Genomic DNA, 19,567 nt, shown 5'->3' on the forward strand with positions numbered 1-19,567 from the left:
TCAAGTCACGGCGGCGCCAGGTGTGTGAATCGCCTTGTAGCTTGGTTCCACGTCGTCTTCCTTCGCGACGCCGTCCTCGTCCAGCGAGCTCAGCTCCTCCAGCGTCAGGTTCTTGGTCTCGGGCACCCAGAAGGAGAAGAGCAGGCCGAAGAAGCAGCACGCCGCGAAGATGTAGAGCACGCCCTTGAAGCCGAACGAGCCCTTGGCGATCACCGCGAAGCACTGCGCGGCGATGATGGCGCCCACCTTGCCCGAGGCGGCGGAAATGCCGTGGCCCGTCGAGCGCACGGCCGTCGGGAAGACCTCGGCCGGGATGATGAAGGTCGTGGCGTTGGGGCCGAAGTTGAAGAAGAACTGCGCGAACGAGTACATGACGACGAAGACGGCCGTGCTGTCGGTCTTGAGCTCGTCGAGGAAGATGGCCATGAAGAGGAAAAGCAGTGTGAGCAGCGAGAAGCCCATGTACTGGATGGGCTTGCGGCCCCACTTGTCCACGAAGTAGACCGTGAACCAGTAGCCGGGCACCGTGCCGGCCAGGTTGATGATGGCCGTGCCCACGGATCGGTTCCACAGGTCGTCGTAGATCTTCTGGTTGCCCGTGGACGTGGCGCTGCCGTAGCCGATGATCTCGAGCACCACGGACGTGTTGAGCGACGTGCCGTAGTAGCCGATGTCCAGGAAGAACCAGGCCGCGGCACAGCCGATGAGCACCTTGAGGTGGGCCCACTTGTTGAAGTAGTTGCGGAACGAGTACGAGAAGTTCTCGAAGAAGCCCGACTTGTCGTCGCCGGTGTGGCTGTACATGTCGGAGGTGAGCTTGTCGGAGGCCAGGAACTGGGTGGCGGCGCGCGCGCCCTCCTCCGTGTCGTTGAGCACGTCCATGGCGTACCGCGGCGTCTCCGGGATGTTGAGGCGCCAGTACACGGCGGCCAGCGCCGGCACCGCTCCGAAGGCTGCGAGCGTGCGCCAGCAGTAGCCGAGCGACGACGCGCCGTTGTCGAGGATGCTGTCCTTGGCGGCCGCCAGCACGATGATGGCCATGACGGCGCCCGCGATGATGCCGAGGCCCTGCATGGCGAAGACGGTGGCGATCATGGTGCCGCGGCGCTTGGACGACGCGAACTCGCTGGTGATGACCGCGGACACGGGGTAGTCTCCGCCGATGCCGACGCCCAGCACGAAGCGCCAGATGCTGAGCATGATGAGCAGGTTGTTGCCCTCGCCGTTCACGGGCCACGACGCGAAGGCGCACAGCAGCGCGCCGCCGATGAGCACCATGAGCTCAATGCCGTAGATGCGCTTGCGGCCGAGGATGTCGCCGAGGATGGCGAAGGAGATCTGGCCCACGGCGTTGCCGTAGGACGACGCGGCCTTGACCCAGCCGTCGGCGCGCGACGAGAGGCTCGACTTGCCGAAGTACTCGTAGGCGATCATGGGCACCATGAGGCCGATGACGAAGTTGTCGTACGAGTCGACGAAGAAGCCCGAGCCGGCCACGAGGATGGCCTTGACGTGGGCCTTGGAGAACTGCGCGTTGTCGAGCGCGCTGAGCGCGTCGAAGCGCTTGTTGGTCGGGGACTGCAAGGCCTCGACCATCGTGTCTGCTGGCCGTGCTCGCTCTTGGCTGTGATGGTGCGACGCAGAATGGAGAATGTACTGGAAATTAGGGCGTCGAGCTTCTCGAGAGCTCGGTACATTTATCTACCAGCCAAAGCGGGCCGCCCGTGTCAGTGAGTCGGGCAGGCGGTGAGGCGGGTAGCGACATTGGGTTGGGCCCATCGCCGCGCGGTGAAGTCTTTCGTCCACGTTTGCGAAGGTAGGTGCATATATCGTCGTGAATGCAGCAACGCTGGGATTCGGCTGCTGCCGGGGCCTTGACTAGCGCTGTTGCTCGTGTGCGACCGAATCTGCTGGCTGTTATACGGAACCCGTGGACCAGTGGAGTCCCTCGCGGTGGTCAGATGAGGATGGCCGTCTTCCAGGCAAGATTCGCCTCGCGCGTGATCGCAGTCACGCCCCAGGTTCAGACGAGTGGAGACCTTCAAGGTGCACTAGCATGGCGAATTAGGGTCCTTGCGAATCTCGAGCCCAGTGGGACGCGTTTCGCTGAGTTTTTTTAGCCTTGGACTCGCTGTGCAAGTCACCGATAAATGCGCCAAGTTGCTCTGCCAACCGGTTGCTCCAGCTTGGCACTTGGCAGTTTGGCGAGGATGACAATGGCGCGGTGCCCTTGCAGCAAGCCTAGCTGCCAGTTCGAGCCGTAAGGAGTTCAACTGAGATTAAAAGCGGATTAATGGTGCGTACAGATTACGGGCATGGACTGGACATGGTGGTTACTTAGCGGAGTAATATCACGCTCCCCCCCCCGCACAAAATCCATCGCGCGCAATTTCCTATACTTTTGCCGGGTGAAGATGCGGTGACAAGGAGTCCATCTTGGTCACGTACTTGAGCTCTACATGAATGCACGCAACGAATGCGTGGGGGCGATATTTGCATAGAGATGGAGTTAGTTTCCGATGCTTTTGGTGGTTGAATCATTGTTGAGGGTACCCGAGGAAACGCATTGGAGGCCATGCACACCGAGAGTTATCAGGATGTTGCAGCGCGAGTGGTTTGAAGGATGAACCTTGCTGGTGAGGCTCTGTGTACGGTAAGTTGAATCTTGATTCTGTTCGGGGAGCATACAGCGACATATTTCCTGTGCTTGTGGTTTAGGGTTGGCCTCAGATTTTCGTACTTCGAAGTCCCGCTCAGCACTTTCGTTTTGTTCGTTGGACCGACTGATGCGGAGATGCCGTTGCCTTTGCGTTTACAGTATACATGTAGTCTGAGCAGAGCTGTTATCAAGTAGGACAATAGGGGGGGCATTTTGGCGCCTGTCAATTGTCTTTACAAACATTATTCTGTAGCATGTGAGAAGACAGCAGATTTAGCCAAAACTACACAAATCGATACGTACGCGGCGCGGTGTAACACTTCACGGCGAGTGTCGCCCCCACGCATTCGTTGCGTGCATTCATGTAGAGCTCAAGTACGTGACCAAGATGGACTCCTTGTCACCGCATCTTCACCCGGCAAAAGTATAGGAAATTGCGCGCGATGGATTTTGTGCGGGGGGGGGAGCGTGATATTACTCCGCTAAGTAACCACCATGTCCAGTCCATGCCCGTAATCTGTACGCACCATTAATCCGCTTTTAATCTCAGTTGAACTCCTTACGGCTCGAACTGGCAGCTAGGCTTGCTGCAAGGGCACCGCGCCATTGTCATCCTCGCCAAACTGCCAAGTGCCAAGCTGGAGCAACCGGTTGGCAGAGCAACTTGGCGCATTTATCGGTGACTTGCACAGCGAGTCCAAGGCTAAAAAAACTCAGCGAAACGCGTCCCACTGGGCTCGAGATTCGCAAGGACCCTAATTCGCCATGCTAGTGCACCTTGAAGGTCTCCACTCGTCTGAACCTGGGGCGTGACTGCGATCACGCGCGAGGCGAATCTTGCCTGGAAGACGGCCATCCTCATCTGACCACCGCGAGGGACTCCACTGGTCCACGGGTTCCGTATAACAGCCAGCAGATTCGGTCGCACACGAGCAACAGCGCTAGTCAAGGCCCCGGCAGCAGCCGAATCCCAGCGTTGCTGCATTCACGACGATATATGCACCTACCTTCGCAAACGTGGACGAAAGACTTCACCGCGCGGCGATGGGCCCAACCCAATGTCGCTACCCGCCTCACCGCCTGCCCGACTCACTGACACGGGCGGCCCGCTTTGGCTGGTAGATAAATGTACCGAGCTCTCGAGAAGCTCGACGCCCTAATTTCCAGTACATTCTCCATTCTGCGTCGCACCATCACAGCCAAGAGCGAGCACGGCCAGCAGACACGATGGTCGAGGCCTTGCAGTCCCCGACCAACAAGCGCTTCGACGCGCTCAGCGCGCTCGACAACGCGCAGTTCTCCAAGGCCCACGTCAAGGCCATCCTCGTGGCCGGCTCGGGCTTCTTCGTCGACTCGTACGACAACTTCGTCATCGGCCTCATGGTGCCCATGATCGCCTACGAGTACTTCGGCAAGTCGAGCCTCTCGTCGCGCGCCGACGGCTGGGTCAAGGCCGCGTCGTCCTACGGCAACGCCGTGGGCCAGATCTCCTTCGCCATCCTCGGCGACATCCTCGGCCGCAAGCGCATCTACGGCATTGAGCTCATGGTGCTCATCGGCGGCGCGCTGCTGTGCGCCTTCGCGTCGTGGCCCGTGAACGGCGAGGGCAACAACCTGCTCATCATGCTCAGCATCTGGCGCTTCGTGCTGGGCGTCGGCATCGGCGGAGACTACCCCGTGTCCGCGGTCATCACCAGCGAGTTCGCGTCGTCCAAGCGCCGCGGCACCATGATCGCCACCGTCTTCGCCATGCAGGGCCTCGGCATCATCGCGGGCGCCGTCATGGCCATCATCGTGCTGGCGGCCGCCAAGGACAGCATCCTCGACAACGGCGCGTCGTCGCTCGGCTACTGCTGGCGCACGCTCGCAGCCTTCGGAGCGGTGCCGGCGCTGGCCGCCGTGTACTGGCGCCTCAAGATCCCGGAGACGCCGCGGTACGCCATGGACGTGCTCAACGACACGGAGGAGGGCGCGCGCGCCGCCACCCAGTTCCTGGCCTCCGACAAGCTCACCTCCGACATGTACAGCCACACCGGCGACGACAAGTCGGGCTTCTTCGAGAACTTCTCGTACTCGTTCCGCAACTACTTCAACAAGTGGGCCCACCTCAAGGTGCTCATCGGCTGTGCCGCGGCCTGGTTCTTCCTGGACATCGGCTACTACGGCACGTCGCTCAACACGTCCGTGGTGCTCGAGATCATCGGCTACGGCAGCGCCACGTCCACGGGCAACCAGAAGATCTACGACGACCTGTGGAACCGATCCGTGGGCACGGCCATCATCAACCTGGCCGGCACGGTGCCCGGCTACTGGTTCACGGTCTACTTCGTGGACAAGTGGGGCCGCAAGCCCATCCAGTACATGGGCTTCTCGCTGCTCACACTGCTTTTCCTCTTCATGGCCATCTTCCTCGACGAGCTCAAGACCGACAGCACGGCCGTCTTCGTCGTCATGTACTCGTTCGCGCAGTTCTTCTTCAACTTCGGCCCCAACGCCACGACCTTCATCATCCCGGCCGAGGTCTTCCCGACGGCCGTGCGCTCGACGGGCCACGGCATTTCCGCCGCCTCGGGCAAGGTGGGCGCCATCATCGCCGCGCAGTGCTTCGCGGTGATCGCCAAGGGCTCGTTCGGCTTCAAGGGCGTGCTCTACATCTTCGCGGCGTGCTGCTTCTTCGGCCTGCTCTTCTCCTTCTGGGTGCCCGAGACCAAGAACCTGACGCTGGAGGAGCTGAGCTCGCTGGACGAGGACGGCGTCGCGAAGGAAGACGACGTGGAACCAAGCTACAAGGCGATTCACACACCTGGCGCCGCCGTGACTTGAAAGCGGTTGGCGATACCACGCCACGACAAGGAAAACGCGGTGCAAGTCCGATCTGCTTGCGTACAAGTAGCGAAAGTTTTCTGAATCATGTAGCAGTGCGAGCTTTAAATGGCAAGTTTGAGTTACTAAAGGAAGTGAAGCTTGACTGCACGTCGCACTATTTAGCGTTCACGGTAGCTATGGGTTGAGTGACCATTTTATGGAGGTTAATTCTATTTACGGAGGTTAATTCTATTTGTGTTATCGCCGGCATATTTTCTGTTGGGCCTTTCGTGCAAGACAACACCGCTCAACAGTTGCGAAAACAGATGCCAATAAACGCTGTTGCCCCCGATCACCACTCTGTTCCCGGTGCAGTGGCTCCTTCTCGAGCGACACGGATACTCCAGCGTGCACAAAAGCTTCGAAGACGCGTGAAGATTTCGAGTCTTGGAAAATATTCCACCGAACGTGTCAAGAAACTCAATTCATATTGCCGGCGCACATCTCTTCTAAGAGCAATTTCGGTTGAAACTCAAGAAACTCAATTCATATTGCCGGCGCACATCTCTTCTAAGAGCAATTTCGGTTGTACTCATGCCTTGCCCCGCCTTGCTCCTGGCAATCATAACAAAAAGTATTCCGCTGCAGGATCCGATCGATGGGTGGAAAAGAAACTATGGCGCGTGGGTTCGGCTCTGGATCGCCATTGCCTCCGGTGCAGCTGGGTCTCCCTTCCAGCTTCGACCATCAATTGCCCGTACACTCGTGAACTTCCACTTGGCCAACTGCAAACGACCCTATCGAGCATCGTGGCGTATGTGTTGACGGAGTTGCTCTCTCTTGTATCACTTCAAATAATAGTGAGGCGCAAGCTCGGATTGTCACTGCTGCACCAGCTCGCGTTCGTGCTGGAGACAGAGGTGGGATCGCTACAAGGTCGGTTGATCACATGGATTGTTATCCTATTTCAGCTCCCGCTGGTACACTTCGGTATGTGGAATTTCTTTACGAATGCACGATGGATCTTGTAGCTTACAGTTGTTTTAAAGGTGCGGATTTTGGTTTTAATTCCGCCTCGACGTAGGCATCGTGGCACCAGGTTTGTTCATTCATGCATATGAAATTTGCTTATTACCGCGTATATCTCCTTAGCCCGCAGAAGTTATGCTGATCGAATCAACTGTGCTTTTGTCGTAGGCGATGATCAAATGACTTGAGGAGCACAGCATAATACGTCTCATACATACTCGAAGCAGTGATGTCAAAGTAAAATCATGAAGAAACAGAACAGCAGATGCTCAGCTCTCGCATGCCGACTGTATTCGTACAAACCTTGCAGTAACACATGCATGTTACGGTTGATGGGCGATAAATCGCTACTGTTGAAGAAGCTAGCCTTGTGAGCTTGCCCCCCCTATCAGGACTCATGGAATGGTAAAGTCGATAGTGCTCAGATATTTACCGTAGGCCATCTAAATATCGAGAGGGCGGCCTGTGACGTTCAGCCCCAGTCGCACGGACATTCGGATCATAGTCACTAGCTCTTCCAGCTCCAGTCGGCCCTTTTCGCCGTCGGTGAAGCGCACCATCCACTTGGCAGGCTTGTGCTCACCCGTTTCCCAGCCGATCACCTGGCCAGTCAGCCACTGCGTCACCATCGAGCCGTTCTTGTCGTCGATGTACCTGACCTTGAGCACGTTCCAAAGCACCGGACGTGCTGGGAACGCCGCAAACTCCTTCATGAGCTTGGTCTTGTCAAAGTGATCATCCGCTTCGCCGTCGTCATGCTGCACCTTCTCCTCCACCTCATTGTCTCTTCCCATTCTTTCCTCCGAAATCTCCGACTCGACACTTGGAGTTCGCGCTCGCTTCCAGCGGCCCGTTTTGGCTACGACCCCGTTCTTCACCAGAGTCACGCGACGGTTACTGAGCTGCTCCTCGTCGGGGATCTTCGCCAACATCTCCGGTTGACCCTCATACTTTTTAATGAGAATCTCCTGGCACGTTTTGGTGGTGGAACCAGTTTTGAGCAGGGCGTCGACCTCCGCCTTCAGGCACAGGACAATACCCACGGGTTTCTTCTTGGCGAGTGTAGTACCGTGAACCCTGGAAACTTCTAGGCGATAGCTTACTGGAATTTCTTCCTCCTCGTCGCGAACTTGGACCATGCGCAGCCGAATGGGGCACTGTTCGTGCGAGACGCAGCGGAAGACCTTCCCGACGCCCAAATTGCCGTAATTGTACGACACCACGTACTGAAACATGTCGTACGAGTGCACGGCGATGTGCACTTCCTCCACAGACGCATGGCTCGATACGTGCTCGTACCGGGCGCGCTCGGACACGACCTCGTTGCTGAAACGACGTGGCATTTTGCCAAATGGTTTCGTTGCTTTGAATTCGAGCCACGAAGCTGCAATTTGAGTAACTGGACCTTAATTTGGTGAGTAAATGTGTAACATACATATTTTGTGAGTACCCAATCTGTGGCGAACAACAGCAGTGATCTCTCGATTTCAGAACAACTTGAGCGCAGGTGTTACACCAATGCAGGCGTGAGGGTGTCTTCACCTGCTCGTTTATCTGTCCATATTCATTCATTTATTCATTCATTCATACTAGACAAGTTACTACAAATTGATGTGGTATGGTACTTTGAGTACAAACCTTTTCAATTATCCTCCCCACCACACACACACACACAAAGGTAGTAAAAACGTTTGTCGTCTATTACTTAAGTATTCATCTATCGTATGCGTCTATGCCATTCCTCCTCACTATTCACTACTCGTCTTTGTCTTTGAATCGGTACCCACGTCAACAACAATTTCGGCGAAGCTCTCAGCTTCTTCTTCGCCTAGGTCCCCCTCTACAATCGTTGCGGGGATTGCCAAAGCTGTACCTGAAGGAGAAGTCGGTATCGCATCACTTCCAGCAGCCTTAGCTTGAGCACGCTTTTCCCATGTTGCAGCATTCTGCTGGACGTTCCCGATTACCTCGTCGAATCCTTCCAGGGGGAGAAGGTCGCGCGCAGCGGTATACAGCGGGAGCACCACGAACTCGATAAATCCAATTTGGTTCTTCTCAAAGCGCTCGACGCCCGTAGTTCGGTCGCAAAGCGGTGAGATCGTCAGTCCAAACTGCCGCTCGGTGTCGCCTTGGCGGTAAAACTCCTCAGCCACCCGCTCGGACCACGCCAAGTGAAGAGGGAACGACTTCATTGCGTGGCCGAGGTCTGCCATCATGATTAGAGTCTGCAGTACGAGCTCATCAGGGAGAAGTAAACCGGGCGTAGCAGCAACATCACTGGACTCTTCTCCGTTGATCGATAAGTCTGAAGGCGTAGGGTGCACCGCGTACAGTTTGCTCTTGAGCCGATTCACGTGAGTAAGATGACCGCTGAGATCAGTAGCGAGCACCATCGAGATAATTTGCAATCGGCTTTGTCGACGCAGCTCCTGTGGAAATGCCTCGAAGATGTCACAACCATCTTTCGTACAGATTTGAAATGCTTCAGCTAGGTGCATCCGCTCCAGCACGGAATCATCGGAGTATTTGATCGCCAAAGGCGCCGTAGTGGCTACGAGGAAGGCGTTATTTACTCCAGGGTGATTGACGTCATGAATGGCAGCGGCCACCAGCGCTGAGAAGAGTTGAACAGGAGCCAATTTAGGGGCTTCGAGCTTCCGAAGGAAGTAGTTCACATCCCAAACGACTGAAGCTGCATGTCTGTCGTTATTAGTGAAAGTAGATCAAAGATAAGTAAAGTGAACCGTAAAAATACTGTGGACATGGCAGAGAGACGTACAGTGCGTTGTGATACGGGTTCTTCGACTGGTAGCGAGCTTCAATCTCTTGAGCAAAATCGGTGACGCTCTCCACGCGTAGTGGAAGTGTACCAAATACGCGTTGGCTCTCCAGAGTCGAAAGTAACAGTGTCGTTAGCGGTAAGGTACACACGTGCGCAAATGCAAACAAATCCAGCTCTTGTGAAGTAGCGGAAAGCGCGAGCAATTCGTCAGCAGTCCATACTTTCTGTTGACTCGCATCGACATCCGTGTGTGGTGCGAGAAAGGATTCCAGCAGCGTGAGCACCGTCAGACGCGACCCTGACGACGTCCGTCGTAGAGACTTCGCCAAAAACGCCATGGGAGACTGGACTTGCTGCTGCTTTGCGTCAGTTCGTCGACGACGATTGCGCTTCTCCTCGAGCAGCGATAGCCAACCTGTATCAGCCTTTTCATTCGTGCCGTTGCTGGTGGGCACACGACGTTGGCGGGACCACGTGTCCAGAAAGAGATCATGCTCGGAAGTCAGCGTCTGCAGCACGAAGTCCAGCTCGCTGGTAGCTTGTTCATCGCCTTCAAGTTTATGCCGGAGCTGGCTCAAGCTCCGCAGCACATTTTCCATCCAGCTTTCACCAATAGCTGGCGGCTCACGAACTGGTTGCAAATTACTCGGTCGAACCTTATGCTTTTGTGGCTTAGGGATACTTTGACGTCCAGAACTGGGGCTCGAGGCGCGCGGCTCGTCGTCACGAAGTCCGTGGCCGTGCCCAATGCCAACAGCGTCGACATGGCAACTGAGTTGCTGGTGCATGACGGAATTTTGCCGAGAAAGTTTGAGGTTTTCAAGCATGAGGTGGCGTACACGCAGGAACTTGTGGCGCATCGCGCGCTCTTCACAGTAGAGAGCACGCCCGAGAAGAAATAAACTACCGATGAATAGGACGATGAGATGCCACTGACGTCGAAGGTAGCTGGAGCTACCGATGATCCACCCTCCGAGTGCCAACACGGTACAGGTGGCCAAAATGCAGTAAATGAGGAACTGAGCGTACCACGTCGTGGCAATAGCTCCCAACAGTATCAGCAGGAAAAATAAAGTCCGAGTGACATCGTGCGCTTTCTGAGCGTCGTCCAGCTCCTCCAACAGCGTCGAGTTCGTCTCCGTACTATCGACTCGGGTCTCATACGCTGCAAGCGGCAGACCAATAACGAGAATAAGCATCAACATGCTCAGTCCGAGCGCGAACAGCAACAGTTGGAAGTAGGCTCCAAGTCTACCAGCGCGTCGTGATGTCCACAGGAAAATGCTCCAAAGCACAAGTAACAGCGCATTCCCAGCCACCGCGATGTAGACGAACGTCCAAGGGGTTTTGTCGTGCGTCTTTAGAGCAAAAACGTCGTAGAAAATGGCGGCCTGCAGCGCTGTTGCCGAGCCCAGCGTTATCCCGCAGGCCCACTTGCTCGAATCCAGCGAAGACTCTTCATGATAATTCTGGAAGCGCTTCTCCATGGCCGGGTGCTCGAACCTCAGAGACCACCACCGCTGGTGCTGCACGCGCGACTCCACTTCGGCCAGGACGTCCAGCTCCATGCGTAAATGTTGGGCCGACGCATTCGAGACGCGCGGGTTGCGGGACAGCATGGCTCGGAGGTCGGCACCGTCGCGACGGAAACGGAATACCAACAGCCCCGAGAATGGCTCCGTCCTCCGGCTGCAAAGACCTGAAAATAGATGGACAAACGCAGCTCTGCAACGTCGGACAAGTTTTGAGCGTGAGGTCAAGGCCACTGTTAGCTATTTGGTTCGCGTCGCGGCTGGGCTGGCTGGGGCTGGACTCTCTCGCGACTAAATAAACAACTGACGACGAAATATGAAGACCCGCCTCACCACTACGGTTGCTCCTCCAGCTTGAGGGTGAAGTTGGCCAGGTCGTCCTCCGAGTAGACGTCCTCGTCCTCCTCCGTACTAGCGCTACTCTCCTGCGGTCCGTCCCTCGTGCCGACGCGAGGCTTGGCGGCCGCGAACAGGAGGACGTTATCCTCCGAGGCCGCTCGGTCGTGACGCTGCTTCAATTGTTCCGTCTGCAACATCGCGGGGGTAGGAGCTGCTGACTTGGCTGGCAGCCGCGCACTGACGGGGGACCGCGCTAATAGACTGGCCGTTAGACTGGTCGAAGCTCTTGCTGACATGCTGGCCGCGCGGTGGAAACTTCCTGACAGCGTCAGCGTCTCCAGATCCGACAGCAGGACGATTCCGGGGGCGCTGCGCGTGCTCAAACTTGAATCGGTGGACGCTGTTCGGAGCTTGGACGTAGTGGCGCGAAGATCGAGCGTCGGTGTGTATGGCCGGACGTCCTCGTCGGATTCGTCCTCCTCATCGTCCGGCCCGCTGATGCTGCGCTGGCTACCGACGCTACCAATGCTGTGCTGACTGTGCTTGCGCCTCGATCCAGATACAGACGTGGTGGAGCGCATCTCCAAGTCCGGATGCACTTGATCGGTCTCTTCCTGCTCCACGTCATACACCGTCCCGCCTCGTGTAGAACCAGCGAGTCCCAATGCCGTGGCCATCGAGGCCATGGATGCCGTCGAGAGGTGTCGGGGCCGAGTGGTTTTCCCACGAACGGGAGCTGCGGTGAAGCCGTCATCCGGGCCAAACTGAACGCAGAGCAGACACTCTCGCTTGTGGCCTCCACGCTGCTGCGTTCTAGGCCCTGACACTATCGAGCTTCCGAACCCGCCGCTGCGTGCACTGTCCGCGTTGAAGTTAGTTGTGGCTTGAGGCGCATTCTTGACGCAGCACTTGGAGCACACCGCAGACCCACAGGAGCGGCACGTGTGGCGCTTCCGTAGCAGCGAGAACTGGGCGGAGCACACACTGCAGCAGCGGGTCTCCTTGCGCCAGGATGTAGACGAACGGATACCTGCATGGGCCGCGTGGTCCTTCCACTGGAGCGTGAGCGTTCGACGCGCGCCCACCAGCAAGTCCGTGCAGAAGTCTCGGAACTCCGACCTGGACATTGCAGGGGTGCGTCCGGGTTCGGTCGGGACGTACGCCGAGCAGGTCAGCACCAACTTGCAGACCATCGGGTCCTGCGTCTCAATGACGTCGAACAGCCAGTCGCGGATGAAGAACCGCGTCGCTCCCTGCACTCTTGCCTTGGCCAGCGGCTCGGCCGACACACTAGACGCGCTGCTCAGCGCGTGCTCGGAGATGGAGCGGCGGTACACGAATCCTCGCTGTCTGGGGTGGCCGTCGGCTGTGGTCTCAGTACGCCTCGTGGCGTACTCGGCGAAGCAGCAGTCTATGACGTGCGCGCTGTGCTTGGAGAACTTGGCGGCCGTGTACTTGCGACTCCAGCGGGGGTAGGCCGTTGTGTCTCCGTCCGTCTCGGATGTGACCGAGGACGACGTCGAGTGGCTCTGTGTCCGCAGGCGCGCGTTGGAGAGCAGCGCGGCCGCCTTGACGTCCTTGATGGTGTTGAGCGCGACCCAGTAGTTCTCGCGCGCGGACTCGCTGGCCAGGATGTCCACGACCGTGTCGACGCAGCCGGGCACGCGCGTGATGCCGCGGAACTCGTAGTCTCCAGGTACGTGGCCGTCGGCCGATGCCGTCGGGTCCCCCGTGATGCTCAGGCCGCGGCGCGACGTGGACGCCAAGGACGAGAAGGACGACGAGAGCGACGCGCCCAGAGGAGACGTGGACGCGTTGGCCATGGCCGCGTTGAGCGCGTCCTGCGGCTGCGTGATGCGCCGGTACAGACACACGTCGTGCACCTGCTTGAGCGCCATGTAGTGCGTGCGCGGGTCCTCGGTCCGCACGCGCGCGATCATCTTGTCCGCGTGGTCGCGGATGTAGGGCAACATGATGGAGGACTGCGCGCCCTCGGCGGCCCAGAACGCGGCGCCCGCGGCGTCGGCCGGGTTCAAGGCGGGACTCAAGGCGGGGCTCATGACGGGGCTGGTGGCCACGCCCAAGCCGCTGGTGGTGGCCGTGGAGCTGCTGTGCATCTGCGTGTCGGCAGCAGAGCTGGGCAGCATGGCGGCGTCTTGGGGAATGAGGCCGACAGTCAAGCGGACGACGCCGGCTGCTCTCCAGAGACGGGCGGGCCGAGAAAGCGCCAGTGGGGCAACGAACGGCACCACGCCAAAGCCGAGTCGTCACCACGACGACGGCGGGGAAATGCTGTTCGCGTGCTCTATCGCCCTCCTCCTGCCGACGCGCGGCCGGAGCGACCCGCGCCTCATGGCAGGAGTCGAGGAGAGCAGGCCAGTGCGAGTGGCCATAGAGAGCTGCGCAGTAATGTCAGTACCGAGCGTGGAGGCTCACGCGCCGGCCACCCTGCTGACACTCGTGTCATATTCCCGGCTGAACACGTGTTCGGGTGGCCCCCGGCTGCTGGTGCTCGCAGGTGCCCGAAGCTCGTAAGCAACAGAGCTTGGCTCTGCTACAGCGCTCGGTTGGTTGGCAAGGTTGGTGTTGCTACAATGGTAGCTGTGCAGCGTGGTATGGCTAGCTCTGATCTCGAGCAGAGAGCTCCGCCAGTCAAGCGATACCGGAGGCAGGTCATTGATGCAGCGGTGACCCGAGATGCCACTCTGCAACTGTGCAAGCTTCTTCATGGTGTCGTCGGACGATCTGCCTGACTGCTGTCATGTGCAGAACCAGTTCGTCCACGCGTGGTTGCAACTTGCAGTGCAGGTAGGCAAACGTCCCCATCTTCGCTGGTCTTGCCGTCTATCGCGACGGCCGTTTGCGAGTTCTGCTCGCCTTGTATGTAAGGAACAGTACAGTAACTCAAAGGAGTTACTGTAGTTTGCAAGACTTGCGAAGCCATGGTCTCTATTCCTTGCTCGCCTACACCGTAGCGATCACAGATCAAATTGACGTGGAGTCGAGCGCGTCGGCGTTGGAAGGTGCTGCTCTGGTGGAGAGAAGGGGTCTACGGCAATTCTTCGCGCGACGCTGGTCGGTCCGCCCCTCAAATGCTCCGTCGGTGTCTTAGTCGAGCTCATTAGCTCACGTCCTCTTGTGGCGCGCGTCGTCCCTCGTTGCAGCGGGCTTGTCAATGTATCCGTAGAGCATTCGCGCCAAGCGAGACGAGGCCGGTGACGCGTGCTGGAAGATGATGGCCATAGCAGCCTGGAACAGCACGAGCTGGCTCAGCTTCACGGTCGTGGGTGAAATGCCCAACGCAGTCACAATCCGAGCGGCCACCGCGCCGGTAGTGTACACCCCCACGGCCTTCATGACGCTGCCTCGACGGTGCTCGTGCTCGGCCAGGAAGGCCAGCGTGGTCAGCGCGCCCGCCATCCTGACGGTCGCACGATGTCGGTCGCTCGGCGACAAGCACGAGAAGCCCAGCGGCACCTGGTACAGCATCGTGAGGCAGCAGCAGGTGCGCAGATAGCGCACGACCAGCGGCCGGTCGCGGACCCCACAGCCAGCGCTTGTACTTGGGGGCGAGCACCGACACGGCGTAAATGGGCACGTACAGTCGAATGGCGAACGTCATGCCCTTGACAAAGTAGTCGCGATGGAACTGCGAGCAGGTGCGGCCGCGGTGGAACACGTCGCAGCGCGAGACCAACTTCCCGGACGGAATCTCGTCGCGCATGCGGTGCAGGACACTGGACGGCAGCTGACAGAAGCTGTCTAGCGCCGCCAACTGAGACTTGGCGATGGCGTCGCTCTGGTAGATCCACGAGTCGATCAGTGGCCCGGCCGCCAATGCCCCCAGCGGAAGATCTGCTCATCCAGACACATACATGCACAGACGGCATCATTAGGATCAGTCTTCAACTGTCTGAGCAGTGTAAGGTAGTGGACGAGTCGTACCGATGTATTTGGCGTCGGCGAGTGACGTAAAGTCCGGGATGAGTCCCAATGCCGCCTCGACAACTGCGTAGGAGACGACGACCGTCTTCCGCTCAGCGTCCAGCAGCACCAGCGACTGCTGCCGCTTGTGACGCATTATTCGGGTTCTGGCGTCCGTTTCGAGCTGCCAACTTGCGGCCTGTCGCCTCCAGCAAGCGGAAGACGCCCACGAAGCTCCCGAGCGACAGAGCCAGCGAACTCGGGGCCTTCAGTCTCCGAGAAAGTAGATTATGTGCGGTGGCCAACCCACCGCCAGCCACGACGGCCCCTACTGCTGCGTGCTGCAAGATATCCATTCCGGAGCTGAGACCGTTGACAACTTATCGGCGTAAAATGGGGATCAAAGAAAATGATTGGCTAGTCAGTATAGGAACAACTTCAAGTTGAACAACTCAGTGGCAGTAGGCTGCTATGTTCAAGCACTTACTTTAGCCCACACCTAGATAACACTTGAAAGCTAGCTCGGGGAGGTGTACGGGATCAGCGTCTATTTCCAGGATTAGCAGTATTCAAATCAGGAAATAGCCCTGAATACAGTTTGATGCGTTCTCAAACAAAAAATGTCAGTTGGTTAAGCAAGACGATACCAATTTTCGGCTTCTTCAGAATGCTGTTGAAGAAGCAGAATCACAAACTCCGCAGCTGCGTAATTGCAGTACTTGCCATCTGAAGTTCGGTGGTTTATGCTCAGGGCTCCTGATTCTCCAAAACTATTGCCACAGCATAACAGAGTTTTGTCCGTTCGATGGTATCTCGAGATCTGGATTTCGCTCGATCTCTCCAAAAAGTAGAGTAGCAGTCGCATACCTACCCTTATTTCTAGAGCCCTCGACTTTGAAGATGTGAGCTAAAAGGATCAAAAACACGTACACGACGCGGTGAAGAGATCAATAAGAATGATCTTAAACCAGTCCTGGGAATGGCTCCAAATTATTGATGCCATCTATACTTCTTTCACCCCTTAGAGTTCGGGTTCATCCACTCAAAACGAAACGTGAAATCCAGTCAGTTATCCGCCTTGCTCCATGCCACACAATAAACGTACCGTAGTGCACGAGAGGGAACTGTACGAGAAGTACAATCCACACAAACAATCGGCCTTGGAGCAGCTCGGTCTCAGTTTCCAGCACAAAGGCTAGCTGGTAAAATAATGAGAACCCCAGCTTGCGCTTTACCACGAAATGAAGCCATATCAGCGATAACATCTCTGCTGCTGCGTATGCGATAATACTTTCCACTGAAGATCGTAGCTTCTCTGAGGTTAGACTGCGTGTATGAGTGTAATACTTGGCGTTTGGCAGCTGGTAAAGGATGACCAAGTACACGGTATACAACAACGGGGTAACAGCTTCAACGTATCCGACCAGAGCACGATATTCCAAATGGAATAGCAGCTTGGAGGATGCAGTCGCGCTCGAATGGACTGGTGGTGCGATGGGGGTACCACCTATGCGTTGGTCATCATGGACTTGAATGCGTAGCTTGGCGCTACTCAGGAGACTTGAGCGCCTGCGACAACTGACGGCAGACACCTCGGTCCCAATAGTGGGACCACCTTTCTTGCCTGTGCCATTGAACGAATCTGCGGCTCGAATTAGCTTCAAAGTCGATAACACCGTGAAGCCAAAGTTCACTATTATGATCACCAGGGACGCCAACCAGGACCCAGAAGACTGGATACAAATTGAACTATACAATCCGTTAAACACATCCACCGTGAAAGCAATCACGGCGGGGATAGACTCCTCGTTAGCTTGTACAAGCCGAACGACCACGTGCTTGAGACTGAGTTTTATCACTGGTAAAGCAAGAAGGAGCTCAAAACGTTGTTGAGAAGCGCAATTGGTAAAAACCAAGCTAAAGACGATGTAAATCGTGGCAATCAGTACTTGGGCAATGATCAGATACAGCTTTTGTTTGAGCGAGCCCTCGACTATTTGATCAATGGTCGATGCATTTTTCTTGACAGATACCACAAAAAGTACCACAAACACTGCCGAAGCCAGGAAACTATTGAGTAGTATCGTAAATGGAACAGGAAACACCCACATTGTTGCCAGGAGTACCAGAGCTGCAGTCCCACCAATCGTTACAAGCAGGATCCTTTGATGTGAGAGCTCGGGTGTACTTGAGCGAACTTGAAACAGTGAGCCTGCCGCGGCAGAAGACAGCGATATGAAATATCGAAAAACCAGTCCGTAGTTGGCTTTCACCCCCAAAGTCGGGTCTTGAAGTGGTATAGCATCTACAAGCACTTCCAGAAGTACAGCGGGCCACGGTATAAGAGTGATCACCAAAATCGTCCGTAGTAAGGACGCTTGTTAGCAGTACTTGTCGAGAGCTCTCACACGCCCTGTCGAGTAAGTTCCAAGCCGAGATATATGCATATAGCTCCACAGAGCAAGTGCATTTGTTCTCACCCACGACGATTTATGGCGTTCCGAAGAGTGAGAAGAATCAAGAGGAACAACAGCGATGGTCCGCATTCCTTTTAACGAAGTTACTGCTTGTGGTTGCCAACAAATGGACATGAATAGATAGATTGCAAAACACCTTACGAAGCTCGTTCGAGCCAGGTGTCTATTGTCTATTTAGAGCTACCAGCTTGTACAGTTTCCGCAGGGCCTCTGCAGTGTCTTCAATAAAAGTTTTCCTTCGCAACCTCTAAAACCACAACCGACTATGGATACTCGCAAATTGCAATTCACACAATGCAAGTTCGAATTTTAACATACCTACCATGTACATGTAATGTAATATGTGCTGCTTGTCGAGCACTTATGACGCTGGGTCCGAGGCAAATGGCTTACGGTTAGTGGCGCATTCGATCCGAATAGAAGTGAGCGTAGTAGTTGGTAAGAGCCTCACGAAGTTGGTCCGAATTTAATGGCAACTGGACCCCCAGCTTGGATCTCCATCTTGTAAAGCTCACGGCAGACACTTATCACGGCGTCCCTTAAACTTGCCTGCCCAGCATTGCCTTGGACCCGTTTTGAGCACTTCGTGGTGTCACTCTTGCCACGAGTATGCACTCGCTTGGAGACAACTTCTGGCTCATTATTACCCGAGCACTCTGAATCCTCAGTAGAAGTCGTATCCCTCGCGTGTGCTTTAGGTTTCGAAGTAGAAGCATTTCTGGGCGGCCGCAGCATTTTCTCGAGTGTAATGCCATATTCCCGAACCAATGTTTCGTAGCATAGTAGCCTCAATTTTTATCACTATTTGATCGATCAGCTCCTACGTTTTAATTTCCTTAAAAAATACGGAAACGTCGTTACCGGCCCGCATTGATCCCTTGAATTCATTGCAATGCCACGCATCCTTCGTGAAGGATGCACGCTTCATGTGCCTGGCAGCACATCGCGCGGCCAGGCACGTACTCGCACGCTCTCGCTCCGCCGGCAATCCCTGCACACACCTGTGCGGTAGACGTCCATTGTCCAGAATGCACCAGATGCATCACGTCTCGATCCGGTTGAGCACGAGGAACTCCGCTCAAGTGAACATCCTTCCACGCCATCTGGGTCTCACTGCGCACGTCCATAGCAGGCTTGTTCGCCTTCACGAGCGGGTCAATAACCTTGAACCATTGGTCGAAGGTCCAGTCCGCATCGGCCTCGAAAGGCACACCGTTCAGAGTATACATGGGTGTGCCCGACATGCCTCTGGAGCACGTGTACTTCCACGACTCGCGCGTGTGGTCGTCCACATCCGTTCCTCCGTACCCCGTCATCAGTTTGTCCCATTGTTCGTCCGTCAGAGAGGGAAAAGTCTTTTGTGCCAGTTTCTTGAGCTTCGCCACCACTTGCACCGGACTCAAATCCTTCGTCACCTTGTTCCAGAAGCTGAAAAACCCAAATACACATTGAAAGTAAGAAAATAAACTCGACTGGGACACTTGTAGCAGGACACAAGATCTCACATGTCCTGATTGGCGTAGATGGTCTCGAGCCACTTGGTGAAGCTGGCGTCCCCCAGTGTCGTGGTGATGGCGAAGGCCGCCTCAGCGGTTGCGAAGGCATGCTGGTGGTACGGCAACGGGAACAGCACGAAGCGAACGCGCAGCTCATCCGGCTCGTAGTGCTGCGCCAGCTTCTTTAACCCCGGGTAAGCCGACTTGCTGTCCGGACACAACTGCCCCCAACAAAACATATTCCGTTAAAAAATCTACAGATCTTATTTGTGACCAGACAAAAATCCGGACCAAATCGATGTACGACTCGAGCTGCACGCCGGCATCAGCACTGCCGCCTCCCAGCGTGAACCCAGGCGGCCTCCTGGGGATCCTCTGGGCGGCAACACCAGCGTAAAGCGCCGTGACAAGCAGCAGGAAGCGCGCAACAAGGGTCCAGCGTGCCATGTCCGTCGAATTCCGATCTGATTCCTGATCGAGTTGAAATAATCTCACCATCGCATCTCATTGGCTGATAGGATTAG

The 19,567-nt window shown here is 56.2% G+C and overlaps 11 protein-coding genes across 11 annotated transcripts; 3 read left to right on the forward strand and 8 right to left on the reverse strand.

Annotated features, from left to right (window-relative positions):
- PHYSODRAFT_323613 (hypothetical protein) lies at nt 1-1,596 on the reverse strand (the record flags this gene model as incomplete). Its single annotated transcript, XM_009519172.1, has 1 exon — nt 1-1,596. The coding sequence occupies one exon, from the start codon at nt 1,594-1,596 to the stop codon at nt 1-3; it is 1,596 nt and encodes a 531-aa protein (XP_009517467.1).
- A 2,290-nt stretch (nt 1,597-3,886) lies between these two features.
- On the forward strand, nt 3,887-5,482 carry PHYSODRAFT_472083 (hypothetical protein; the record flags this gene model as incomplete). The annotated part of the gene is made up of 1 exon (XM_009519173.1): nt 3,887-5,482. One exon carries the CDS (start codon nt 3,887-3,889, stop codon nt 5,480-5,482), a length of 1,596 nt encoding a protein of 531 aa, XP_009517468.1.
- Nucleotides 5,483-5,992: 510 nt separating this feature from the next.
- Nucleotides 5,993-6,166, forward strand: PHYSODRAFT_433259 (hypothetical protein; the record flags this gene model as incomplete). The annotated part of the gene is made up of 1 exon (XM_009519174.1): nt 5,993-6,166. A coding segment is annotated over one exon (174 nt), but the record flags the coding sequence as incomplete, so codon positions are not given.
- Nucleotides 6,167-6,219: 53 nt separating this feature from the next.
- On the forward strand, nt 6,220-6,459 carry PHYSODRAFT_435654 (hypothetical protein; the record flags this gene model as incomplete). Its single annotated transcript, XM_009519175.1, has 1 exon — nt 6,220-6,459. A coding segment is annotated over one exon (240 nt), but the record flags the coding sequence as incomplete, so codon positions are not given.
- A 477-nt stretch (nt 6,460-6,936) lies between these two features.
- Nucleotides 6,937-7,836, reverse strand: PHYSODRAFT_323615 (hypothetical protein; the record flags this gene model as incomplete). Its single annotated transcript, XM_009519176.1, has 1 exon — nt 6,937-7,836. One exon carries the CDS (start codon nt 7,834-7,836, stop codon nt 6,937-6,939), a length of 900 nt encoding a protein of 299 aa, XP_009517471.1.
- Nucleotides 7,837-8,241: 405 nt separating this feature from the next.
- Nucleotides 8,242-10,894, reverse strand: PHYSODRAFT_310230 (hypothetical protein; the record flags this gene model as incomplete). Its single annotated transcript, XM_009519177.1, has 3 exons — nt 8,242-8,442; nt 8,518-9,193; nt 9,273-10,894. 3 exons carry the CDS (start codon nt 10,892-10,894, stop codon nt 8,242-8,244), a joined length of 2,499 nt encoding a protein of 832 aa, XP_009517472.1.
- A 248-nt stretch (nt 10,895-11,142) lies between these two features.
- On the reverse strand, nt 11,143-13,293 carry PHYSODRAFT_469619 (hypothetical protein; the record flags this gene model as incomplete). The annotated part of the gene is made up of 1 exon (XM_009519178.1): nt 11,143-13,293. One exon carries the CDS (start codon nt 13,291-13,293, stop codon nt 11,143-11,145), a length of 2,151 nt encoding a protein of 716 aa, XP_009517473.1.
- A 979-nt stretch (nt 13,294-14,272) lies between these two features.
- Nucleotides 14,273-15,426, reverse strand: PHYSODRAFT_310232 (hypothetical protein; the record flags this gene model as incomplete). Its single annotated transcript, XM_009519179.1, is given in 4 exon segments — nt 14,273-14,708; nt 14,728-15,001; nt 15,092-15,154; nt 15,201-15,426. The coding sequence occupies 4 exon segments, from the start codon at nt 15,424-15,426 to the stop codon at nt 14,273-14,275; spliced, it is 999 nt and encodes a 332-aa protein (XP_009517474.1).
- Nucleotides 15,427-16,104: 678 nt separating this feature from the next.
- On the reverse strand, nt 16,105-16,527 carry PHYSODRAFT_476618 (hypothetical protein; the record flags this gene model as incomplete). Its single annotated transcript, XM_009519180.1, has 1 exon — nt 16,105-16,527. A coding segment is annotated over one exon (423 nt), but the record flags the coding sequence as incomplete, so codon positions are not given.
- A 213-nt stretch (nt 16,528-16,740) lies between these two features.
- On the reverse strand, nt 16,741-17,286 carry PHYSODRAFT_434778 (hypothetical protein; the record flags this gene model as incomplete). Its single annotated transcript, XM_009519181.1, has 1 exon — nt 16,741-17,286. A coding segment is annotated over one exon (546 nt), but the record flags the coding sequence as incomplete, so codon positions are not given.
- A 1,145-nt stretch (nt 17,287-18,431) lies between these two features.
- Nucleotides 18,432-19,490, reverse strand: PHYSODRAFT_477416 (hypothetical protein; the record flags this gene model as incomplete). Its single annotated transcript, XM_009519182.1, has 3 exons — nt 18,432-18,975; nt 19,053-19,264; nt 19,335-19,490. 3 exons carry the CDS (start codon nt 19,488-19,490, stop codon nt 18,432-18,434), a joined length of 912 nt encoding a protein of 303 aa, XP_009517477.1.
- Nucleotides 19,491-19,567: the final 77 nt, after the last annotated feature.

This window comes from Phytophthora sojae (assembly GCF_000149755.1).
Source record: "Phytophthora sojae unplaced genomic scaffold PHYSOscaffold_1, whole genome shotgun sequence".
NCBI classification, from domain to species: Eukaryota; Oomycota; class Peronosporomycetes; order Peronosporales; family Peronosporaceae; genus Phytophthora; species Phytophthora sojae.